Genomic DNA, 27248 nt, shown 5'->3' with positions numbered 1-27248 from the left:
AGAACTTAGAGATGGAAGAGGAGGAGCTGCCGAGCCCACCATAAGTTAAAATATTCTCCCCTCCATCCCTGTCCAGCTTGCAGACTATGGGCATGTTATTGGTGTGTGTGTGGGGGGGGGGGTGAGTCATATGGCCAGTTGATAAAGGACAGAGGGATGTGAGGAATCAAGACATTTGGATGCTGGTGCTGTCTGGCTGTCACCTGGCCACTTCTTCCTCTGTGAGCCCCACCCAGTCTTCTCACCTGAAAAAAATGCCAAGTTTGTTGAATTGGTGAAGGTTCTAGGGGTCTCGTTACACCAAAATCCTCTGCAGCCACAAACCCTAGGCTCTGGACCTGTTTGTGACTTTCCCTAGGTTTTGATTTCTTCATCAGAAAAATGAACATAACAAAAAAATGAATAAAATACAGTGCCATGGAGACATGGGCAGCTGCCACAGCATGCCTGGAAAAATCCAGTCAGTCTGTGAAAAGCCAAAGCTTACTATTCTTGTACCAATATTGTGGTTTATGTGTCCCAGAGAAGGTTGAAAACCTACAAAGGCTCAGTGGACCACAACTCAGCACAGAACATGGCCAGGGATACCAAAGGCACCAAGTGTCTAAATAAAGCCACACACAAGAAGGTAAAGAGCAGAGAGGCCAAGGCTTGATTGTGAATTGGTTCTATGGAGAGCAGGGGAGTGAGACTCCCTGAAAGTGAATAACCTATGAGAGGTCTGAGAGATGGATTTGACTTCACCCTGCCTAGTCCCAGACAGACCTCCAAGCAGTTCACTATCCATCCCAGGTTCTCTGTGGTTCTCACCCCCCAGGTAGGAGAGCCATGTGTTTCTGTCTGCTCAAAACATCTGGCATCTGGCTCACTCATTTGGGAAAGGGGTGCACCATCTCAGGAGTGAGCCTTGAAGTGGGATGTGTGTGAACCTAGGTCTGATGATACAATCTACAGACAGAGAGTCAGATTTCTACCCTTAAGAATGCCCAAACAAAATGTTCCCAGTTCTTCTGGGAATAGTGGCCCAATGGGAACTCTACTGTCTCTCAGGAGTTAAGTGAGACTCCATGGGGGCTCTACCAACCAGAACCCAGGCAGAACTCAGGGGCCCCCTCAAACTAGATAATAGGAGGAGAGATTAATCCAGGACTATTTACAAAAGAATAGGAAAAGCTTAGGAAAGCACCAGGGATGTTCAGCGTCTGGGACTGGGAACAGGGAGGGAGGGAGGGAGGGAGGGGCTGTCAGAAGTAAGAGAGAACATGGGCCCATTTGACACAAACTAACGTGGGGAGAGGAAACCTCCCTTGAAGAATTGCTTACATTAGATGTGTCTGTGGGCACGTCTTTGGGGCATTTTCTTGATTAATGGTCTATGTGAGAGGGTGCAGTCCACTTGGTTCTGCTTCAAGCCCCTGCCTTGGCTTCCCTCCATGATGCGCTGTCACTGTAAGCCAAATAAGCCCTGTCCTCCCCTCCCCAACTTGGTTTTGGTCAGAGAATTTTATCACAGCAACAGAAAGAAAGCTAAGAGCAGAGTGAGAGCTCTCCCAGACTCCCAGCCTCCACGCCCCCCACCCCCACCCCGGGTCTGACCTGTGGCCTTCTAGAGTGACAAGCAGCTGACCATAGTGACCTGGCAAATAGGGGCTGCCTTAGGGTTTCTATGGCTGTGATAAAACACCCTGACCAAAAGCAACTTGGGGAGGAGAGGGTTTATTTCAGCTTAGTTCACTTCACGGTCCATCACTGAGGGAAGTCAGGGCTGGAACTCCAATAGGGTGGGAGCTGGGAGGCAGGAGCTGATGCAGAGGCCCATGAGGGGTACTGCTTACTGGCTTGCTCCTCATGGCTTCCTTGGGCTACTTTCCATGGCACCCAGGACTCCCAGCCCAGGGGTGGCACTGCCTATAGGAAGCATTTTCTGAATTAAGATTCCTTCTTCCTCTGGGCAGTGGTGGCACACGCCTTTAGTCCCAGCACTCGGGAGGCAGAGTCAAGCGGATCTCTGTGAGTTCAAGGCCAGAGTGAGTTTCACAAAAGGCACAAAGCTACACAGAGGAACACTGTCTAGGGGGGAATAAAAAAGATTCCTTCTTCCCAGATGACCCCTGCCTGTGTCAAGTGGACATAAAGACTAGCCAGCCCAGGAGCTAAACACGCCAGCCTGAGACTCCTCTCTCTACCAGTTTTCTACCTAATCCATCATTCCCTGACTGCCTCCTCAACCAGATGCCAGAGGGCAAGAGAGAATCCACCACCAGTAAATTCCCAGTCCAAGCCCCCAATAACCCCACCCCCGCCCCAGGGCAGAGAGCAGTGGGAGACATGGCACAGGGGTCAGTGAGCAGCAGCTGTCCTGCAAAGGCCTTCCTGCACTAAGGGGACATCTCCTCTAGAGTGCCATCCTCCTGCCTCAAGCTGCCCTTGAAGCTGCCTCCCCTCCCAACACCCCCTACATAGTCACTGTAATAAAGTCAGTTTTGTCCAAAACAAAATCGCTTTGTAACAACACATCCCCTGCTTGAGCCTAGAAAATTCCCTCCGCTTTTCGGTGCCGCGCTCTTCCTCCTTCTCTCCAGTGCTTATTTCCTCCGCCCCGTGTTTCCTGTAATTTGCAAAGATTAAAGATTTAAGCTTCTTTATTGCCGTGTACTTTCCCTGCCCCGTTATGCATTCTGCCCGTCGCTCCTGCCTCCTCCCACAGAGCTCCCAAATCCGTTCTGCGTGCACAGAAAACACCTCCCCAGGTAAATCTCACCTGGTGCGTGCCAGGCCGTGCTCCCAGAGAAGGCTGGCGTCTGCAGGCTGAACTCTGTGGAGCCATGCTCCTGGTGGTTCAGCATGATCAGCTATCTGGGGTTCAGCACCATCCCAGTGAGCATGGCCTCCTAAGGCTGTGTATGGGGGGCTTTCCTCCTGTCTCTGCTCTTTCACCCTTTCCATGGCTGGGGCTTTGAATCCCGGTGTTCAAGGATATGTAAACAAATCCTTCTCAGAGCGAGGGGCCTGCACTTTTGAAGGAGGCGTGCTGTAGCGTTTGGACAGAGTGGTGTGAGCAACTGTAGGGCTATCAGGGCAGGCACACTGGATCCCTGCTCAGAAGGGCCACCAGCTCTGTGTGGTGCTGTCAGTACCACCCGGGAATTCTTGGGGGTTTTATTTGGAATGTATTTTTATAAGTAGATGTTGGTATCCTATTATTTTTTTTACAGTTTTTTTTTTTTTTTTTTTTTTTTTTTTTTTTTTTTTTTTTTTTTTTTTTAATTTTCCGGAGCTGAGGACCGAACCCAGGCCCTTGCGCTTGCTAGGCAAGTGCTCTACCACTGAGCTAAATCCCCATCCCCTAACACTGTTTTTCAGCAAGGGGCCCACATTGGCATTTTGTTCTGGGTGGTGGTCCCAGCTACTGTTCTCTTTGTGGCTGTTATGTAGGGTGCCCCACCTGCCATCTCAGCAGGTGAGAGCTGTGGGTCCCAGGCACCGGTGCTTCCCTGTTCCTCCAGAACCTGGGTGGAGGCATCAGGTCCCAGGGCCAGGCATATGTGGAGGTTAGCCCCTCATTCATTTGTTCATTCAACATTTATGAAGCTCTGCTCCGTGTCAGCCCTGTGCTGGCAGAGTTGGGGATCTGACAATGAAATATATATATATATATATATTTGTTCATCGCTCCCCATTCAGACCCCTAGAGCTACAGGGTACCTGCTCACACTGAATGAACCACACGAAGAATGCTAGATTAAAAATCAAGAGACTTGGGGCTACGTAGAGAAACCCTATCTCAAAAAAGACCAAAAAAAGAAACAAAAAACAAGAGACTTCACTTTAAGCCCTAGCTACGCCCCCACCTTGCTGTGGGACCTTGGGCAAGTCATTCTCTCTCTGGGCTTTATCACTGTTTCTCCAAATGTGGCTCAGATGACCTGGAAGTGAATGTTCCTGGTTCTTCCTATAATGCCTGAGTCAGAATTTCTAGTAATATATTCATCCTAGGTAAGAGAGAGAGAGAGAGAGAGAGAGAGAGAGAGAGAGAGAGAGAGAGAGAGAGAGAGAGAGAGAGAGAATATATGGCCATGTTCAGGAAATGATGGAGACCAGGGTAGGCAGAGGAGCGGGGGGCTGCTGGAGTAGGCTGCCATTCAAAGGCAATCTAGAGAACAATCCAGAGAGAAATAAAGGGCAGCTCTAGGGAGGAACAGAAGCAAAATCTATCTAGAGACATGAGAATGAGACTTGGGAAAAGTCGAGCTGGATGACCTCGGACTACAGCTTGATCCACCCATGAATACACCTGCATCAGCTCTTCAGATCTACACCCAAGTAGCCCAGAATCTGTGTGGACAAGGGAGACACAGGGAAAGCTCTTCAAGAAGGCAGAATAGTGACTGGTGGAATCACCATCATTCCTGCAGCCCTGGGAAGGCTCATGGTTGGATGAGCCAGCACCATGCTCTCCGGTAAGTCACTGGCTACAGAGTGGCTCTGCCAGCTTCTTCCCATTCGTTAAAATAAACAGGTCCAGTTTCTCAGTCCCTGGAGCCACACACTTCACAGTTACAGAGCATGCTTCCTTCCGTGCAGAAGTTTCCTCTGCACAGCACCAGTCTAGACGAGCAGAAACTGGGAGCGGAGGAGACAGCTCAGTTGGTGAAGGGGCCTCTGAGGGCAAACTCGCCAACCTGAGTTTGGATCTATGGCTCCCACACAGAAGCTGGGCAGAACAGCACACATCTGTAAGGCTGGAGCTGACAGAGCAGCGGCAGCTGGAGCCTTGAAGGGTTTTGGACATGTTAGTTGTATCAAGTCTGTGAGGAGTTCCAGTTGTCTCTAAAAATTAAGTTTGAAGGGCCGGGAGAGGTGACTCGGTTGTTAAGAGCGTGCACTGCTCTGGCAGAAGGTTCAAATTTGAGTTTGGTTCCTAGCACCCATGTTGAGCAGCTCACAACAGCCTATAACTGCAGCTCCAGGGCGGGAGGTGTGGGGGGGGGGCGGGCGTCCAATGCCTCTAGGTCCCGTGGGTATGCACATACCCACGCACAGACACAGACACACACAGGAGGTGGGGAGTGATAAGAAAGAAAGCTTTTTAAAAAATAAGTTGGAGAGCAATGAAGAAAGACACCCAATGATCATAGTGCAGGTGTACCTACCTACCTGTATACATGCACCCACCCATACAGACATGTACATACAGCATGAATGCAATGAACACAAATGCACAGAGAGAGAGAGAGAGACAGACAGACAGACAGAAAGACAGACAGACAGACATCTTCTGCTCCTCTCATCCATCCAAGTGCTGTGAATGTAAAATAAAATGAGATTGCTTTGGTTTTATTCTCTGCTACAGCTACTATTGCTTCTAGAATAAACCGAGGCCCCTTGCAGACCCCTAACCCAGTCTGATTATTCCCGGGCAGTTCTCACTGGTCAGGTTCCCCAGGCTGATTGTTTTGCCCATTACTCGTGGCGTTTCCAACAGAAAAGCTTCATTTCTCATTTCTTCCTGGAGGCCACAAGCCGCGCGTTGAGCCTGTCTTTACTGGCTAGAAGGTTTCCTAAGCCCAGTTGGATAGCAGCTTCAACTAGCTGGAAACAGGTTCAGGCAGCCTGCCAGTTCCTTCCCAGGGTTCCCTGAAATCATTCACTTCCTCGCAGCACAAGCATCCTTGTGACTTCAGCGTCCCACTGTTCTCAATTGCCTTGGCCTGGGCTTGGGCTCCTCGTTCCCTGTCTTGGGCAGAGTTTAGAGAGCAGAGCTGCTGTAAGTGGACCACCGGATACCCCACTATCACTCAGTGTTCCTCCCTGTCCTAAAAACCTTCACTGAGAATATACCAGCCGTGGGCAAGGCCAGGGGCTGGGAGGGGTAATAAAGTGTCCTCTTCTGAGGAATTGTATCTCACCATCAGTGAGCAGGTGATCCAAAACCATAGGTGAACAGGAACCTGTGTGTCTGGATAGTGTTTTAGTTACTTGGTGTTGCTGTGAAGAGACACCACGATCAACTTATAGAGGAGTTTATTGGGGCTTACAGTTTCAGAAGGCCTGTGACCCTTGTGTCTGGGAGCATGGCAGCAGGCAGGCAGGCTCGGTGGTGCTGGAGCAGTAGCTGAGAGCTTACATCCTGATCCACAAGCAGGAGGCAGAGAGAGAGAAAGTTAAATGGGAATGGCATGGGTGTTCGAAACCTCACATCCCACAACCGGTAATAACCTCCTTCCAATAAGGCCACACCTCATAATCCTTCCCAAACAGTTCAACTAATCAGGGACGGAGTATTGAAATAGATGAGCCTATGGAGGCCATTCTCAGTCAAACAATCGCAGATAGGGAAACCTGGGTGAAGAAACCACAGAACACTTGACCCACAGGAAGGAGGAGGGGTGTATACATACATAGCTTGCCTGTGATTCTACCCCAGTGTATGAAGCCATGTCCTGGCAAAGGTCCTCTTTTCATGAAGCCCCATATCAGCCACTGGATTCCTTATCTAAATTATGACAGTGCTTCCTATCTTTTCTCTAGGTCTCTCTGCCTTCTGGACCCTACTGTCCATACACCCTTGACCCTAGAGTCTTATCCAGCTCCAAACCATAGACCAAGTCTGCCTCAGTCAGTGACTGCCACACATTCTATAGTTTGAATATTCCTGTAGCTGCCCCCAGCCCTTTTCTCCTGGCAGCTTTGGTGCACCCCCAAACTTTCCCTAAGCCATGGACCCAGCACTGATATATCCTTCTGCCCTCCCTAATCCCCACCCCTCTACTCCAGTTCCCCCCATTTTTGCAGATACCCACCTTCTCTTCATTCTTTTCTTTTGAAACATTTAGTTTGGAATCCAGACTGCCCTTGCATATTAGTAAGTAGTTATGCTTCAATTACAGAGTACCCACTCATTCATTCAGCAGGTACCCCTGGGTGTCCTGGTGAAGAACTCTGAGACCCACAGACAAAGCTCAGGTCTGGGCTTCAAGATGCTGCAGTCCAAGAAAGGAGACAGGCAGATAAGGGACAGTCACAGAGTATGGCAGAAGCTCTGGCATATGAATACAGCAGTTTTGGGTGGGGCTGAGGGACTGAGTTCTTCAAGGCAAATTCGGTAAGGATCAGCTGGACAATGCAGAAGGCCATTTGAGGCAGGAGATTTGTGTGTCTGTGTGCTACGGGAACCAGCAACAGCCAATCCAGGCAGCCTTAGGAGGCCTGACCACATGGGCTGTGGAACAGAGCTGTGCCCAGAGCAAGGCCAGAAGTGGGGGTGGGAGGGCAGGGTTGCAGAGCCAGGCTCTCATAAGCCGAGGGAGGGCTGTACAGGTTTGTACTTCAGAACCTCATCTGTAAGCTGATGCAATCCCCGTGGTGCCTGCTCCGCTCCACCAGTCGTGAGCACTACTTACTGAGAAGCCAGGCTCCGCCTCTCCAGTCAGGGCCAAGGGCCATTTCTTCCACCCAAGCCATCAGGGTGGCCTCTGCTCTGGGTGCCCATCCCTTGAAGTTCAGAAGAGGCGGGCATTCAAGCAAGCCCTGTGTTTTCGTTTCTAATTCTACACACTGTTTTTCTCTTCCTGACATTCTCATCTCCTGTTCATGGCCCAGGAAAGAATTTAGTAAATAAAATATAAGAGCTTCAGAGACTCTATCCAGGAGGCTGGGTGGGAGCTTGGTAAGGGATGTTACTCATCTCATAATCACCTTTTACAAATACAGTGACTGAGACAGGGGTTAGCCTAATTGACTTGACTTAGATTCGCGTTCCAGCTGTAACAGAACCAACACAATTTTTTTTTTTAATTCTAAGGTCACAGGCTGGAGAGATGACTCATTGGTTAAAAGCACACACTGCTCTTCCAGAGGAAGAGCACCCAGCACTCACAGCATGTAATTTACAATCTCCTTCAACTCCAGCTCCTCTGGTTTCTGTAAACATCTGCATTCATGTGCACATACCACACACACACACACACACACACACACACACACACACACACCTTAAAATAATAAAAATAAATCTTTTTAGAAAATTTTAGACAGGCGTAGTGGCACACACCTTTCACCCCAGCACTTGGAAGGCTAAGGCAGGTGAATCTCTGTGAGTTTGAGACCAGCCTGGTCTATATAATGAGTTCCAGCACAGCCAAAACTCCATAATGAGACCTTGTCTCAGATAGATAGATAGATAGATAGATAGATAGATAGATAGATAGATAGATAGATAGATAAAATAAAGATAAAAAGTTCTAAGGTCCTGGGCTAGGGAGATGAGTCAGTAGGTAAAGTACTATGCATGAGTTCAATTACCCAGAACCCATGTGAAAAAACTGGATATGGTGATATGCACCTGTAATCCCAGCACTTGTGGCTTAAAATCGCTTAGAGACAGGTGGATCTCAGGGGCTATCCAGCCTAGCAGAAATACTGAGCAGCAGGTTCAGTGAGAGATACTGTCTCAAAATAGTAATGGGTGGTGGTGGTGGTGGTGGTGATGATGATGATGATGATGATGATGATATGAAGAAAAACGGATAAAGATATCCTGATTTCAGCCTCTGGCCTCCACAGGCTCCCACATAGCTGAGCCACTTACACACATATAATACACAACACACACACACACACACACACACACACACACACACACACACACACACTTTCTAAAGTCTTTCATAGGCTTATAAAACCAAGACTGTCCACAGGGAAATCCATGCTCTGGCTCTTTCCAACTTCTGGAAACTTCATCCATCTCTTAGCTGGTGACACCTCTGCCCTCTTTAGCACCAGAAGCATGGCCTCTATGCTTTCTTTCTCTAACTCTGGTCCCTGCCCCCCTCTCATGAGGACACTTATGACTACACTGAACCCATCGGCACAAGGCAGGTTACCCTCTGTCTCAAGATCCTCTACTGTCCAGTCTCTGTGGAAAGCCACAGGCTCAGGGTTCAGTGCTGCAGATGTGGAACCATTATTCCTACCACACCTTAGCATTCCTGAGAGCTGCCCAGCCCCAGAGTCCCATGAGCACCCGCTGTCCCTGACCCGCGGCTCTGTCCACGTTTGTTCTTTCAGAGGAGACAACGTTTGAAGCAGGAGTGAAGGTCCAGATCCACAGTCAGTCTGAGCCGCCTTTCATCCAAGAGCTGGGCTTTGGGGTGGCTCCGGGGTTCCAGACCTTCGTGGCCACACAAGAGCAGAGGGTAAGTTCCCCATGCTTCCCAGATCATGGGTCCTCAGGTTACTCCAGCTACCTCAGAAGCATGCAGAGGAGAAATGAGAAAATACTAAGGGAATGTCTTCTCCGGTGCTCCAGAACCTTCTGTAGACTCCCAAAGTCACCTGTGCAAGAAATGTAACTTACTTTTTTGTTTGACTGAATGGTTGAGTTTTCTTTTTTTCCCCCAGAACATTCTACCACTCCTTTTATTAGTTAGTTAGTTAGTTAGTTAGTTTTTGCCAGTGAATGTTAAAACAAACCGCTAAGCCAAGTTTGACAGTTTGATCATTTGTATTAAGGAAATTCATAGCAGCCAACAAGGGAAAAAGGATGGAGCAGCCGCTAGCCCTCCCTACCTAAGAAGAGTGAAGCCTCTTCTGTGGGCTTCCCGCCCACCCTTTGATGTAGCCCTGGGCAGAGCCCTACCCAGCCAGCGGGATCTGCAGAGAAGCAGGGAGAGGGCTGGCACCATTCATGTCGAAAGTGGGTTTTAACATCTCAGAAGGGAGAGCTCAGACTCTCAGTAGGGAGGCAGTCTCAAAGCCCAACAGCCAGAGACAAGCATGATTTTTCTCCAACTTCCTGGATGTTTGCTGTTTGCTTTGCCTGGGGCAAGAGCAAGTCCCCAGCCAGGTCACCCAAGACAGCTTACGGGGTGAGGCGGAGTAGTGTGTGGTGGGAGGCTCCTGCTGCCTTCTGTGAGAGAGGGAAAAATGGCTACAGAGCGTCAAGATGAAGCCACACCACTCAGCCCATCGTGCTATTAGAGTTTGACTCTGCTATTAGAGTGTTTCGCCTTGTGCTGATCACAGTTCTTTAGTCACATTATAAAATGATACTCTGAATTAAAAACTGGCTTTAGATCCATCAATAAACTAGCTAAGATTTTTAAGTTTCTGAGGAAGTGTTAGTACTGCCCACCTCATACATGCTCTATTCTGTGCACATGCCTGGTCAGTTGGTTTAGGCCAAGGTCAGCATCCACTGCAGTGTGTGGCAGGGATTGTAGTTTTGGGGCAGGGGCATGGATTCTGGACTCTACAGCCCCCAGAGATGGGGATAAGTGGTGTGGGGGCAAAGAAAGACCCAAGATGGACAGCTGGGCCAAGGTTTGGGCTAAGGATGTGACAATCAAGAAGAGTGAGAATCTGAATTGTCCAGTATAGGCAGACAGACAGAAAGACAGCCAGACAGGCAGCCTGAGAGAGCCTGAAGCCTAAGCTCTTAGCCTCAGTGGGCTCCTGGATCCTGCCAGATGTAAACAGAGCTACATTTCCATCAGCAGTATTCTTCTATAATAGAGCCAAGAGTCCAGGGTAAATGGCCCTCAGCTTGGATTTGTGCAGAGATCATTGGGAGTTAGAGAGTTGATGAGGAAAGGTGGTGGAAAGGACTTGAGCAGAGTCAGAGACATGAAAAACTGTAGAAACCCAAACCGGGTGTGGTCCATGTGAAACCCATCAGCGCATGCTCCCGGTGCTGACAGAAGTGGGGTTCCTCTCCCCCAAAAGAGCCTGGGAGACTGGTCCCCATCCATCCTCTGGGGTACATAAACTGAAAGGTTCGTTCTTTTGACAGCACTTTGCCTTCTTCAGAGTTACCCCTTCAAGGGGATGGGGGGAGGGCTAGAGCCACCCTGAGGATATAGCCATGACCTGTCAGAAACTGGGTCAGTGTTAGTTCGAGCCTACAGAGGTCGAGATGGAGAGCCAGTGAAGAGGCTGGGATGTGGGCAAGGAGAGCTCTCGCAGCTTTTCGTTGTACAGGACCACAAGACCACAAGGCTTTAAAGAGCCAAGCATGGGTTAGACCAATAGATGTGCCAGGGAGTTCTTGGATGCTGAAGAGAATGATTGTGACTTGTCCAAAGCGAACCTGATGTTGTGGTCTGCTGGATGTATCTACCAAGACAGCCCTCTGGGGTCTACCTTGCTCATGTGCAGAGCAAGTGTGCTGTGCTCCTCAGCAGGTGAACCGTAACTCCTTTCTCCACTAGCAAAGGTTGGAGAGGAGAGCGCGCATGCGTGCGTGTGTGCGCGCGTGCGTGCGTGGGTGGAGGCTGTTCTTCAGCAGACTGAGAGACGTGGTTAGGCTTCCTCTGCTCATTTCTTCCAGAGACATGGAAGAAAATTCTAGGCTGGGTGGGAAGTTGGAGCAGATGATGCCTAAGAAGCTTAAGTCAGTGTTTCTCTTGCCAAGACGAGACAGAGGGGCTCCCCATGGTGAGCAGGATGAAGAGAAACCTGTTTGCAGCGTCCAAGGGCAGAGCGGCTGTTTGTGCTGCAGAGTACTGATGGCGAGTCAGCCTCATTCATTTCCGTATTTCTCTGCTTATTATAACTAATAACAAGATATTTGTTAAACATTTTACAGTCTTCAATGCATTTCCGCATCATCTCGTTTCATCATTTCATTCATATTAATAGAGAAATACAAAAACACATCCCAGAGCTAAATCTAATAATACATTATGTTTACATGTATAGAAAAGAGCATATTCACAGGAAATAAGACTTGAAGGAAATAAGCCAAAATACCCACAGTGGGGCAATTATGAATGATTCATTTTCTTTTCCAGCTTTTTGTGTCTTTTGTAACGTGGCTTTGTTTTATTTATTTGTTCAGCAAATATTTGTTGAGCAGCTACTGGGGAGGAGGGAGCAGCAGGGGGAGGGGTAATGTGCCAAACAATACAGACCTAGTTTCTGCTCCCCTGGAAGCTACAGGTGGGTGTTGGTTTTAACAAAGGGGGGAAGAAATCCTGTCAGGCCAAGTATAGCTTGGTGACTGACCCTCAGCTGTACATCTTTGTTCTACCAAAGGGACCCTGGTGCTCAAACATTGAATGTCATAGACGACATGATTCTTTTCTCATTTTCTCATTTCAAAATGAGCTTTTCTCATTTTGTCATTGCCAAAACGGGAGGTTCATTTGGGGGAATTAATTGGGTCTCCCATGACAACGGGAAGTGATCCTCTTTCTTGATAAGTACTTACTCTGTGGCTCATCGGGGAAATATGGTGGCCGTGTTGCCTTCAATCCAAGATGCTGTTACCTTAACCCAAAGTGCCAGGAAACCTTGCAAGTAGGCCAGAGGTGACAAGACAGTGGAACAGAAAGCCCATTCCTGGAAGGTCAGTATGATTCACACGAGGAAAATTGACTCCAGAGTAGGGGCCTTTAAATGGCTCTTGTGACTGGGAGGAACCAGTGCTCAGAGTCGGAAAGTCCTCTCATAGAGTAAAAATCCTCCCACCCACGCATAACTACACACATGCTTTAGTATTTATTTATTTATATTGTAATCACAAAAGAGCATGCTCTTTGGCTAAATGCCGAAGCAAAGATTGCTTTTCTAAATGTGCATTTGCCTTAAACCCAATTAAACTAAAGTATGTCCCTACCTGAAAAATGCTCCCTTGGGTAGCTGGCGGGGAGGGCCTGTAATAAATATCCCAGAGCCTCTACCACCAGAGACAGGCAATGGGGTTCTATCCTGGAAGCAGATATACAACTCTGGTGACTGAGTAAGCCCATGTGAAAGTACCAAGCTATCAAACCATGTCCAGCGCTGGCCTCACAGGCAGACACCCTGACAACAACTTAGGCCGTGGCTAATTCTGGTGTGGCTGGCGGTCAAGTTTTCCTATCAGAAAGCTCTCACCCTTCCTCTTTGCTTTAGTATTTAGCTATGTTTCCAGCATATGGAGGGAAACCCTTTGAGGATCATAAGAAACATTATCCTCCTCCACCCCCAAAATAAAAAGACCCAGCTGCTGGGTGGGAGGTGCCTACCTCTGGCTTGTGACAGCTCTTGTGGAGGCTCTGAATTCAACTTCCCGTGTGCCTTTCAAAAGAGAAGACTCATTTGTCAACCTGACAGCCAGCCCATGGTCTTAGTATCCGCTTCACCGTCCCCATTAGAAATGGAGGCTTGGCCAGCTGTATTTTCCCTAGTCTCTCAAGGCGGTAGAGAGGATTTATTGTACATGTCCTCAGTGACTTCTAAACCACCGAAGCTGGAGCTGGATCCAGTTCCAGCCCCTGAGGCTTGGGAGAGTTCCAGAAGGGGAGACAGCTTGGTGTGTGGCTACTCCCCGTACATCCTCAGGGTACATTGTTTCCCACAAGTAGACTGAAAATAAGAATCAATTAAGCATCTACCAGCTTAGCTACTTAATCACTATTACCGTGCATCCCCCAAAGTAGGAATATCTCTGGATTTCCCCCCAGGCTTTCAACATTTTTTCTGTACGATATGAGCTTGTTTTTCTCAAGATGGAGTTAATGGCAGGGAATGAGGGGGCGGGGGTGAGAAGGACCTCTTAAAGGAATTGTTGATGAGCTGTGATGAGCTAGGTACCATGTCCAGCTGTGTTGGAAGACTCCCAAAAAGTCATATAAAATGTGCCCATTTATTATAGATAAATATCATTTTGTGTGTGTGTGCCCCTGCCTCAGCCCTGCCGTCTCTCCCTCTTATCTTCTTCCTGAAGAGTCTGCCATGCTTGTTTGGGCGGATTCTTTCACTTCCTTTTCAAGTCCAGTGCACCACAGAAACTTCCCTTCAGCAAGGTTGACCACGAAATCTTTGACTGAACCCCACCTTTATTAATAAGGTTAATGCTCAGGGTGTGTGTGTGTGTGTGTGTGTGTGTGTGTGTGTGTGTGCGCGCGCGCGTGCTGCATGCATATGTACATGGGCACACCCGTGTTCACATGTAGAGGCCAGAGGTCCATGTTAGGCATCTTCCTCTCACTCTACACCTTATTATTTTTTGAGACAGGGTCTCTTACTGAATCTGGAGCTCACTGATTGGCTAGGCTGATGGGACAGTGGGCCCATAGGATCCTCCCAGTACTAGGATTACAAGCATCAGCCATAAAGTCCAGCTTTTTACATGGGTTCTGGGAATCTAAACTCGGGTCCTCATGCTTAAGCCGTCTCCCCAACCCCTCCTCCTCAGTCTTTGCCCCGTCTTGGTTCTCATGTGGATGTGGATGGATGGTCAACCTTCCCTGTCACACTCCTGACCACCCTGTACCTTCTTTCTACCTCTTCTGCCTTCTTGGCCTTGGGCCTCTTCATAAACAATTCATGCCTTGTTCACCCTTACATGTTGGGCACTCCAGGATATCTACACTGGAGGATATTCCATATATCCCTAAGTGAGTTCACCCTTTTCTATGATTCCCACCCTGCCACCCTTGGACCAGATCAGATGTCTCTCCTGAAGTCCAGATCCAATGATGCAAGGGTCGTTCTTCACGGAAGTTCCGTGGATATTGCCCTAGGATTCCTATATCGACCTCCCTTTAATGACCCCTCCTTAGATTTTATAGACAACGTCCTTGGAGTCCTATGGCCTCAAATCAACAGCCCCAACTATGTCTTCCCATGTCTCCAAGTCGACACCCCAAGTTGTTGTTCTCCCTAGATTCTCCAACCCTGTAAATGGCCTGAGGACAAATCCCCATTTGCTAGATAGACCACCTTGTAACTCATTGTCCTCATCTGTAAACTAGGGATAATGATGGCCCCTACCTCACTAAGTGAGTTCATACGCACAACGTCTCTAGAATAACTCTTAGTACACGGCAAATGCCCAATAACTGCTAGCTAGTACTATCCCCATTCCAGGTACAATTTCAATTCAAGATTTCACAATTCCACTTGGGTAAGAAACACAGAGCTGCCTTGCTGGGTCCCCCTCTTGCCCATCCTGACCCTATCCAGTCCACCCCTTGCGTTGGTACGATGATTGTAAAGTACATGTGGCAGTACCTCCCTCCCTCCCTCCCCCTCCCAGCCCTGCCCCCTTCCCAGAACTATCTCCCCCCACTCCCCCCACCTCCCACATGATGCACCACTACGTACCTTTCACTGTGTGTTACCCGAGTGTCATACCCTCTCTCCCCTCTCCTGCTCATTTCTCCGGGCCTGATTTCCTCCTTGGACAGAGGCAGAGGGGAGGAGGCCCGGTGTCTATTGATTCACCTACTTTATCTTACTCCGGAGACAAGTTAATAAATCAGAACCTTCCTTGGTTGGGTCTTGCCGGCCAGGACCGTATTATCTTTTGATTCATGAGCAGCTTGCCATCTGAACTCTCAAATGCACAGTGTTTGGTTTCTGAGGTTGTTTGGTTTTTGGTTTTGGGTTTTGTTTTTGTTTTTTTAATAAGAAAATCTGTACAGGACACTTCCACACATAGGTCAAAAGCTGTCTCGTCTTTCCTGGCCAACTGGGAAGGTGAAACCCTAATCACAAACAAATCTCTTAGAGATGCCAACCACGGTGAATGAAAGAATAGGAACAGCCGCACTGGTTCCCACACTCCCTTGGCAGAGGCAGAGGAGAGGGGACCTGAAAAGACATCTTTTTCCTGTCTCTCTCCCCTCCTCCTGCATGCTTGAAAACCACTTACTGAGTTTTGTTTTGTTTTGTTTTGTTTTTGCTATCAGGGCTGGAAGAGTCCCTGGATTTGTTTATGTTGTGACAACCAAGCTGGACAGCTCCAGTAATCATTCCCTGTGCACTGGTAAATCTTAGTGTTCCTCTGCTAGAGTGGTCCGCCCCCAAAGCACCTCCGGGCTCCCACCTGCTAAAATGCCACCCCCTCACCCCCTCACAGCAGCAGCAGCAGCCAACTGGCTCTCACTATAAATGTATCTAATCAAACAAACTGTGTGAGTGTCTTGCCCCGCCCAACGAAAGAACGCTCTTTGAAGACCAGGCTTCCACAGCAACAAGACCAGAGCCCAACACTGTAAACTGATAAATGAATGGACAACAGAGCTAAGCAATACTGCTTCCGTAGTTGTTCTGAGCCCTGCAGCTGTTCCTCTCATGGGGGGCAAAAGTCATTCTGAAATAAAAGTCATCACTCTTGAGATTATGTGCTCCATGTGTTAAGATAGATCTCAGGAGCTAGGCAGTGGTGGCACGCATCTTTCATCTGCCTCCCAGCACTCAGGAGGCAGAGGCAGATGGATCTCTGAGTTGGAGGCCAGCTTGGTCTACAGAGTGAGTTCCAGGACTACATAGAGACCCTGTCTTGGGGAAAAAAAAGTCTCAGGGACCCCGGAAAACAGTTTTGGCCTGGGTCTGTGGAAGAGCCAAGGGGACCCCAGCAAGGACAAGGAGAGGCTGGAACCAACCAAGAGGGTATCTGTGGGGAGGACGATGAGATAGCTGTGGAGAATGTACAGAAGGGCAGACAGGCCTTGGGCTGGGAGGCAAGTGGGGAGTGGGCAGGAGCCACAGGGTGCTGGAGATGGCTCAACCATTAAGAACATTTACTGCTCTTGGAGAGGACCCAGGTTTGGTTCCAGCACCCACTTAGGGCAGCTCACAACTACCTGTAATTCTACATCTAGGGGATCCAACACCCTCTTCTGGCCTCCACCAGCATGCATGTGGTACACATATATACACTCAGACATGCTCACATATACACTAAATAAATAAATCAATCTTTAAAAAAAAAAGTTTATAGTGAAAAAATGTGTACCAGGCCAACGGGATGCCTCAACAGGTGGAGGTGCTTGCTGCCAAGCTTGATGGCCTGAGTCTGACTCCTGAGACCACAGCGGAAGGAGAGAGCTGACCCCTGCAAATGGTCCTCTGATTGCTAGGCACACGCCGCAGCACACGCATGAATAAAGACATTTTCGGTTCTCAGAATCTGCCCACATGAAATCAGACACATGCACCCCAAGAAGCATGAATGGCGGTCTTTTCTGTAGTAGTTCTTCACAGTCATATTCATCAATGAGATTATTAAGGAGGAAGAGTGCATATCCAGTCCCCCCCCCAACTTCCCCTCTACCCCCGCGCCTCTGCCACAGTTAAACAGGGCAGGGAAGATTTGGAGGGCCCTTGGGGAAGAATTCCAGGACAGACTAGTAAAAGAAAGAAGTGAATTGTAGGACAATACGTTCAGTGTGGTCCTATTTGTATTCAAAGTGCCCACAAGCAATCTATACTTATTTAACAAATGCACATGTCTGCACCTCAGCATACAGGAGCGTTGTAGAGAAGGTCACAGGGACTGAGGACTGTAAAAGGGAAGGTTGTGTACAGAAAGGCTTATTTATCTCTTTTTCCAGCTCCTTGGGTATTTCTAACAAGGGCTCATTTGTATATTTTTATATAAACTGTGTGATACATTTTTAAGGACAAGCAGAATGTAGGTAGTAACAAGTATGTCTTGTAGTTTGGACCTCACATCTAACATACAGACTCACACACAGAGACAGAAAAGGTCCAGTTAGCCTCTCCCTGGGCTGTTCCTGTGACCTCCCCCTCCCTCCCCCCGCAGACAGTCACCCCTGACCTCTCCTCCCAGCACCTGCAGAGGTCATGGACTCCTATGGCACCAAAGTTTCCTTTTTTTAAAAAAAAAATCAACTTTTGTCTCTTCTTGAACTTACTGTTCCAAGGTCTACAAACACAATTTCCAAAGCTCATGGAAGAATCTGTAGGTTCTAGCAGGGCCTGACTCCACACCATGCTTGCCTCCATCCACACATGTAGAGACAATTGAAACAGCACTTGAACTTCTGTTTCTGTCTCTGGGATTGAGGCAGATTCCTGTCCTCATCCTGTACCCACCTCGAGGCTGAGTCCACGCTGGAGGCTCTGTCGATGTATGGTGAGTTACTGAATTATACTGAGCTCTTGAATCTGGGGCTCAGTCTGTAAAACACTTGTCTTGCAAATACAAGTACCTGAGTTCAATCTCAAGAACTCACATAAAACTGCAGGGTGTGGTGGTACACAATTCTAATCCTGGCCCTGAGGAGGAAGAGACTGAAAAATTCCCAGGGCTCCCTCACCAGCCAGTCTAGCCTTATTACCAACAAGAGAACCTACCTCAAAAGAGATGGATGATGTTCCTGAGGATGACTCTTAAAGTTGTTCTCTGGTCTCCAAAAGCACGTAAATATGTGGGCCACACGCGTGCGTACACACACACACATACACACACACACACTGATGGGAAGCCGTGACTAGAGTCAGCTTAGTAGAGAAGTGTATCCTAGGTGGGCATCAGGCCACCCTGGAAGTCAAGCATTTAGATTTAGCCTCACCACTAGGGAAGCTACTTCTGTGGCCAATAGGGTGATTGGGAGGGGGCACAGGAAGGCTGCCTTGGCCTGTCATAGAAGTATGCCTGGTTCCTCCTCAGTGGAGAAGGAAGAGTATGAGCCCAGCCTCATTCAGGCACTGTAAAGAACAGTAGGGCCTCCCCACCTCTCAGGAAGTCATGGCGATAGAGGAGACATCAGTCTTCAAAAATTGTGATGAGGCCTCAAAAGACTTTTTCACAAGATCTAGAACCTTCCTAGATGTAGTGCTCTCATTACTAGAGGTGTGCCCCCAAGTCTAATCAAGTAGAAATGACCAAATATCATCTAGCAGGAAATAAAACTAGAACACAGAGAGCCAAGAAATGTGCCCAAGGACACACAACCAGAAAGCGGTAGAGCCTGGAGCTGAGATGGCCTTTCCTCCAAGACTTTGGCTCTAACCACCGAGAAATTCTGCTTTCAGGGTTTGGGGGATATTCTGCTTTTGCTCTGTGCTCAGGGCAGGAGAGGAGCACAGAGCATAGAAAACAGGCATAGAATGAGGCCTCCTCTGTGCTGTTGAGGAAGGACCTCAGCTCAGCAAACAGAAATGGACCTTTACAGCAGTCCGGGGTAAGGCAAAGAGGAGGCACAGAGAGGTTTGACCCAGCAAACGCATAGCATCTCCCTAAAGAGCAACAGGTACTGTTTGAGGGCCTGGACCACCAGGGATGTGGGAAAGCTCAGCAGCCAGAGCCTGGGGGCTGCTTCTGATTTCCCCACAAAAATCTTAGCAAATGCTGACTGCAGAACACCAAAGAATGGTGGGGGGAAGCCCTGTAGCACCCTCACTTAGAGAGAGGGGTGATTCTGGCCTTGGCATCTTTCCTCACAGTCTGCTCTCCTTTAGTGTTGGGTTCTGTCTTGGCTGGCACTCTGGGGGACACAAGAGCAGAGACTAAAGGTGACACCAGGAAAGGCCGATGGCTGGTGAGAGCTGCAGAAGGGTCGAGAAAAAAAAAATAACAGTGTAGCACTGATCATCAAGGGGCTGCCTCTTCTCTCCTCCCCTCCTCTTTCTCCACCCCTCCTCTATGGCTTCACCCCTACTTACCCAAAGCTGGAGGTGTCTGGGCACTCTCCTTTAGACTGGGCAGAGCAAGCTGCAGTGATGATCTCTGATCTAGTTTAGTCATTCCATATGATGTTCTTTCCCCTTTTGTTACTTCGTTATCATTTCCCAGAAACCTCTCTGTCACAGGAAGTCTCTAATATCCTCCCAGCATCCCATCCATCGCAGCTCCTCAACTGGAAGCCACCACAGCCAGCTCCGTTATTCCTGTTCTTAGCCTCTCAGGACACCTGTGTGACAGTCAGACAGAGAGCACCAGACAACCAGATCACAATGGCTTGGGGAGACAGGCTTCCCTGGGCCCACCTGACCATCGAGGAAACTAAGGTTTGGTAGTGGACAGATGCAATCTGAAGCCAGACCCCTCACCTTCTCATGCCTGGGCTCTGTCTACCACCCCTCCCGTGTTTTGAACACTCCAAGTAGACAGGACTCCTGAGAGACAAGAGGACATAATGTCATTGGTTAAGAACTCATTTCAGAGCTGTGTGCTTCTTTCTTATTGTTTAGTATGCATGTGTTTGTGTGTGTGTATGTGTTATATATGCATGTCTGTGCACACATGTGTGGAGGTGTGCTTGCCCGTGTGTCTACACCTTCGGAGGTCAGAAGTCAACTTCTATTGCTGTTCACCTTGTGTTTGAGACAATGTCTTTCAAAAACCTGAAGCTCCCTGATTCAGCTAGCAAGCCTCCCCAGGCCTACGATTCAGGGACACGCCATGCCACCACACCTATTTGTATGTGGGCTCTAGAGTCCAAATTCAGAGCCTCACACTGGACAACAGCCACTTTCCCCATGGAGCGATCTCCCCAGCTCAGCGTGCATCTCTTTCCAATGCCTGCTTCTCTTGGAAGGCACCAATGCCTTATTTTACCAACTCCTAAGAAGCTACACCACTTCCTGGTGAGTGACATTGTTGTTTGTGCCCTCATTTCTGGTTTTCCCCCACCAGGCTTACCCTTTCTCCAACTGATCGTGGTCAGTCACTGCTGAAATCTTTAAAGGAAGTACTTTTGATCCAAACCCAATAGCAACAGTCAAAGCACAGGATCATGCCTTACGCACCAGGCATGCAGCTCCCAGGAGCCCACCCGAGATGGTGGTTATTGTAGCTTTGCTTTCCTGTATCTCTTCTAACAGAAAACTGGATTACTTATCCTCTTCCTGGTGGGCCAGTGAATGTGCCATTTCAGATGAGAAATGAAAACTATGCATGAAAGAAGTTGGCTCAGAATAGGCAGGAGGCTTCCCTTACAATCCAAACTCCACCCATAACTGTCTAGGCAGCCATGAGCAAGTCAGTATCACTTTGGAATTCAGGTTGATTCTCTGTCAAATAGACTAGTAATGTGATGGATGATCTTACTTGGCTCCTGAGAGAATCAGGTTTGGTAATACTCATGCAAGTCCTTCAGTTGTAAAATGTCTTCACTCCTCTCCCAGATGGGGAGGCCATTGCATGTAGTAGTTATTTGAATGTGCTCTTGGCCTTGGGATGGTATGGAAATTAGAATTGTATCTGGAAGATTTAGGCTTGTTGGTACTAGTGATGGAGTCCCTGACTTTTTCTTCCAGACAAGGTATAGTGAGATATGAATCTCCTTTCTCACTTCAGTCAACAAAGACAATATTTGGAAAACAATTTTTAGGCTCTGAGTTTCTGATAACAAAAGTGACCCCAGAGAAATGAAAAATAAGAAAGTGAACCCTATGATTGTCCTAGATTTTGGCTTTGAGTGTTTCCAGGCTCCACTGCAGGGTGAAGAGACCCAGATGGCACCTGGTAACTGCACCACCAAAGGGTGTGGAGCTGAGAGGCCAAATATCAAAGAAGAGATGGAACACCAAAGATGAGCTCCTTGAGAAGGCAGCAGGCTCCTGATGGGGCACACGTGAGAAAACTGCTCAGACACACAGGAGAAAGACCTGAGGGGATCAGGGGAGACAGTGACCAGCCGTCACATGAAGCTGGGCACTGTGCCCAGCAGCCACATTTCTACCAACCAAACTGGAGGTCTTCATAATCCAAAGGACGCTGGCTAAAGGGTCCACCAGGGTCTCACATCAGTAATGCAGAATAGTCAGCCCTAAATGAAGCGCTATTCTGGTTCAAATCTTACAGCCAAAGCCCAAAAGATCAAACTATTTCCAAGTAACTTCAATATGTTTCGGGAAAATTCTCAAGAATATTTATAGGTATACAAAAATAACCAATATGCAAATGTAGTAAACTCCATATAGTCTGGCATCCAGTCAACTATTACCAGGCATACAAAGAAGCAGGAAAAATACCTGCAACGGGAGAATGATCTTTCAGTATAAAACAACCCACAGCGAACAAATAGTAGAAACGGCCAAGGGGGTGGGGGTGGGGATGATGGCTGAGTGGGTAAAAAAAAAAAATACTTGCTGCACAAACCTGAGGACCTGAGTTCACATCCTCAGAACCACGGAAATGCTGGGTGTGTAGCTGAAGTGTCTGTAACCCCAGCACTCCTAGTGGGAGATGGGAGGTAGAGACATGGAGAACCCCTAGAAGCTTGCAGGCCAGCTAGTCCAGCATACACAGCAGAAAAAAAAAGCAAAGAAAACAAAGATATCCTCCAGGAAACAAGGTGAAAGACAAGGGCAGACACTCTGACCTCCACATGGGCACCATGCACTGTGGCATATACATACTCTCAAACACACACACACACACACACACACACACACACACACACAGAGAGAGAGAGAGAGAGAGAGAGAGAGAGAGAGAGAGAGAGAGAGAGAGAGAGAAACCCATCTACATACAGACACAAGGAGTTGGCCAAAAAGACGAGCCTATTTATTCAAAATACAAACATAGAATATATATGTATATACATGGAGAGTTATTCGTTTATAAAAATAAAATTGTGTTCATAAATTATACGTATTTAAAAGCCCAAGTTTAACTTACAGGATAAAAATCACAGTGCTTGAGACTGAAAACACACTGAAGGGGATTACCAGCAAATGAGGCATCACAGAGAAAGACTGAGAAATACAGATGCAACAGAGAAAAAAGGAGTTTTTTAATGAAGACTACCAGTTAACTGTGGAACAACTTCAAGTGGCTGATTAATGTGTTTTTAGAGTCACAGGAAACACAGAAAAATTGATGAAACGATGGCCAATCCTTTCCAAATTTGATCAAGTATATAAACCCTTAGATAACTTCAGACCTCCTCACAAGAACTGGAGAAAACTATACCAAAATTGTCCAAGACCATCATAAGAAGAAACATCTTAAGGGCATCCAGGAAAACAGACACGTTACAGACAGGAAAAAGAATAAGGATGACGGTCGATTTCTGGATGTACAGCAAGTGAGGAGAGATTGGAGTAAGCTCGGCAAGGAGCTGACTTGAGGAGGGGGCAGAAATCTGCCAATCTAGAATTCTATACCCTATGAAAATATCTTCCGAAAGGAAATCAAAGATTGTAAGACATACAAAAGCCAAAGAAGCTGCCGATCTAACTATAGCAGATGCATCTTCAGCAGCTCTGCATGCCAAACGGTTTTCCTCCGAGTGAAAAGAAAATGACACCAGATGGAAACACAGACTCGCCCGGAGGGAGTGAAGACCAGCAGAAACTGTGGTAAATAGAGAGAATGCCTTCCTACTATTTAAACGTGCTTAAAGAGAATTAAAAGCCTAGTTAACAATACTGTTTTACAAAGCTTATAATGTATGTTCGATCAAAATGGGTGCCAACCGTAACGTAAAGGCCAAGAGGAAGATACAGGGAAATCCTAATCCATGCTTTTTACTAATCCAAGCTGTGCTATGACTAGTGACTTTGATGATAGACTTATGGAGAACCACAAACAACCAACATGTCAGAAAAACACATTATAGCTGCTTATTCAACGAAGGATAGAATGGAACTGGAAAAGAAGTCAACTGTTGTTAAACACATGGTTATGAGGGCATGAGACTCCATTGGGTAGAGTGTGCTTGCCTGGCATACATGAGGCTGTAGTGTGGATCCTGGGCACCATATAAAGCAGATGTGCTGGTGCACACCTGTAAAACCTGTAACAGGGAGTAGAAGCAGGAAGATCAGAAGTTCAAAGTCATCCTTGATGACTTAAGATGTTTGATGACTTGTCAAGAAAGAAGGAAAGAGGGAGGGAGGGAGGGAGGGAGGAAGGAAGGAAGGAAGGAAGGAAGGAAGGAAGGAAGGAAGGAAGGAAGGAAGGAAGAGCAAACCAGCCTGTGTTCTATTAGCCCAATAGAAGCCAGAGAGAGGAATCAAAAACAAATAAGATTGATAGAATACATCTAACAAAATGACAAAAAAAATACAACATATCAGTAATCACATCAAATGCAAGTGATATGAAGATGAAAATTAACAAGTATATTTTCAGACTGAATGAAAAATCCAAGTCCTCAGTATATATTAGTTGTTAAAACATCTATTTTATATGTAAAAATACAGAGTTTAATGGAAAGAAGAGAGGGCAGGGCATGGTGATACACACTGTAATCCCAGTACCAAGAAGGTCAAAACTAGAAGATCCTGAGTTTCAGACAAGTTTGGGCTGCATAAAGAGAACTTGTCTCAAAAAATACATATACATATATACATAGAATTATATATATACACACACATATGTAATTTTTAAATAGGGAAACTAGCTAGGGCTATGGCTCAGTCTTTAAAATACTTGTCCTGCACGCATGAGGACCCGGGTTCAATCCCCCAGAAGCCATATAAAAAAGCCGGCATGGTAGTGTGTGCCTGTGATCTCTGCTCTGGAGAGGAAGCTGTGAAGCAGGTGGATCCCTGGAGCAGCTGGCCAGCCTCGCCTAATCTGCAGCACCAAGTTAGTTCGAGATCCTGTCTCAAAAACAAACAAACAACAAGAAAGCAGATGACTTCTAAGTACAACAACCAAGATTGTCCTCTGACTTCCATGTGCATACACCCACTGTGCATGCACGCGCACACACACACACACACACACGCACTCACGCACGCACGCACGCACGCACGCACGCACGCACGCACAGTAGGGAAATAGGAGCTGAAGAGATGGCTCGGTGTTGAAGAGCACTTGTTGCTCTTGCAGAGGACCCGAGTTCAGTTCCCAGCACCCATATGACAGCTCACAATCATCTGTAACTCCAGTTCCAGGGATCCTATGTCCTCTTCTGACTTTCCTGGGCACAGTGTCACACATCACACCCAAGTCACACATGTAGGGTACACACATACATGCAAACAAAGTACACATATACATAAAAAGTAAATCTTAAAAATTTAGGGGAATATATACAATATTTATACTACTCAAGAAGTGACTCTACCAGCTCAGACTAAGTAAATTTTCAGAGCAACCAGGAATAAAGAGGATAATTTCATAATGATAACAAGGTCAATTCATAGAGAAGCTGTTACCATCCTAAACATTCACACACCTACCAGCAAAGCTACAAAATATCTGAAGCAAAAACGGACAGGACAGGAGGGGGAAAAAATTAGTTGAGCCGGGTGGTGGGTGGCACATGCCTTTAATCCCAGCACTCGGGAGTCAGAGGAAGGTGGATCTTTGTGAGTTCGAAGCCAGCCTGGGCTACAGAGTGAGTTCCAGGAAAGGCACAAAGCTACAAAAAGAAACCCTGCCTTGAAAACAACAACAACAACAACAAAAAATTAGTTGAGATATTAATTGATCCAGGCATGGTGGCTCAAACCTACGATGAGGTTTGACTCATGAGGCAGTTCCAGGCCAGCCTGGGCTACATCATAAGTTCCAGGCCAGCCTGGGCTAACATGTGAGTCCTTCTCTCAAAAACCCAAAATTAATAAATATCTTTCTTTCAGTAATAAGACAGGGACTAAGGTGATGGTTCAGCAGATAAAATGCTTGCCACTCTGTGGTGGTATTGTGTTCACCAAAATATTGTGTACTCTAATAAATTTATCTGGGGTCAGAGAACAGACAGCCACTAGATACAAAGGCTAGAAAATGGTGGCACTCACACCTTTAATCCTAGCATTCCAGAGATAGAAATCCCTCTGGATCTCTGTGAGTTCAAGGCCACATTGGAAATAGCCAAGCATGGTGACACACCTTTAATCCCAGAAAGCCAGCCTTTAATCCCAGGGAGTGGTGGTAGCAAAAAGATATATAAGGCGTGAGGACCAGAAACTAAAGGGCTTTTGGCTGGTTAAGCATTTGGCTGGTTAAGCATTCAGGCTTGAAGCAGCAGTTCAGCTGAGACCCATTCCAGATGAGGACTCAGAGGCCTCCAGTCTGAGGAGACAAGACCAGCTGAGGATCCGGCAAGGTGAGATAGCTGTGGCTTGTTCTGTCTCTCTGATCTACCAGCATGGACCCCAATAACTGACCTCGGGTTTGATTTTATTAATAAGAACTTTTAAGATTCCTGCTACACCACTCAAGTATAAGGAACAGAATTCAGATGCCCAGCACCCACATGAAAGATGGACAAGCATGGTCCAACTTATAATCTGGGATCTCAGGAGGCAGAGACATGGCATTCTGTGAGCTCTGGACTCAGAGAGAGACCCTCCCTCAGTACATAAAGTGAGAACAATCAAAGAAGACACCCAATGTCAACTTCTGACCTAAACACACACACACACACACACACACACACACACACACACGTGTACGCCCGCACACGCGCGCGCGCGCGCACACACACACACACCTGTACACACGTGCCACTATACATGCAAACACACATATCCACTCATACCACATATACATACACAGGTAAAATAAAAGGTAGGTTAGGTCGACAGATAAGCAAGGACACAGAAGATATGAGCAGCATGGAAGTTGATTGATGGACACCCACCCAACAATCCATGTCTGTTAGTTACTTTACTGTTTTCTATTGCTGTAATAAAATCCCATGACCAGAATGACTTACAGAAGGAAGAGTTTATCCAGGGCTTACAGTTCCAGAGAGATAGGAGTCTGTCACCATCAAGGTGAGATGCATGGGATCAGGAAGTCAGGTAGGCAGACCTGGTACAAGAGCAGCCACTGATAGCTTAAATTCTGATCCACAAGCAGAAGACAGAACACACACAGGGGATGGCAGAAGTCTTTTGAAACCCCAAAGCCAGACTCCGGTGACATACCTCTTTTGAAAAGGCTAAACCGCCTCATTCTTCCCAAACAGTTCCATCAGCTGGGGACCAAGCATTCAAACTTTTGAGTCTATGCTCATTCAAACTGCTATCCCACATGACAACTGCAGCATACACATCCCGTTAGTATACTCAGAACATTTACCATGGGCCATCAAACAAGCCTCAATAAGCGTGAAATGATTCGAGTAGTACAAAATAAGTTCTGATCATAATGGAATTAATTTAGAAATCAATAACAGAAAGATGCCTAGAAAATCCCCAACTACTTAGAGGCAATGTAACACACTTCTAAATAATCCATGAACCAAAGAAAAAATTAAATGTGAAATTAAAAGCATTTTGAGGAGAATAAAACAAAAACCCATCATGTGGAATTCTGAGGAGACTATTGGAATTTCACCAAGGGGCAAGTGTATAGAATCAAGAAATTTGTTAGGAAAACAGGGAAAGTCCCAAGTCAATGGCTGAGGCAGAAGGACAGCTGTAAGTTCAAGCCAGGCTGAGCAAATGATGCTATCTCAAAAAAAAAAAAATGAATAAACAAAACTAAGAACAAATCAAACCGAAACAAAGGGAGAAATAAGACTGTGCTGGAAGGCTGCAGTAGAAACAGGAAAGCAACATCGAGGGATTTTCAAGAAAAAAGTGTTGCTAGCTCC

At 47.1% G+C, this 27248-nt stretch overlaps 1 protein-coding gene across 3 annotated transcripts in view; it reads left to right on the top strand.

Annotated features, from left to right (window-relative positions):
• The window catches only part of Asic2 (acid sensing ion channel subunit 2), a 1079215-nt gene that overhangs the window by 995788 nt on the left and 56179 nt on the right, over nt 1-27248 (top strand). For all 3 annotated transcript variants that reach the window (XM_028867013.2, XM_028867012.2, XM_028867014.2), the window contains exon 3: nt 9070-9197. In XM_028867013.2, coding sequence (XP_028722846.1) covers nt 9070-9197 — 128 coding nt within the window. The remainder of the gene's footprint in view (nt 1-9069; nt 9198-27248) is intronic.

This window comes from Peromyscus leucopus, chromosome 8b (assembly GCF_004664715.2).
Source record: "Peromyscus leucopus breed LL Stock chromosome 8b, UCI_PerLeu_2.1, whole genome shotgun sequence".
In the NCBI taxonomy this organism is placed as follows: Eukaryota; Metazoa; Chordata; class Mammalia; order Rodentia; family Cricetidae; genus Peromyscus; species Peromyscus leucopus.
This window is presented reverse-complemented; position numbering and strand designations above follow the sequence as displayed.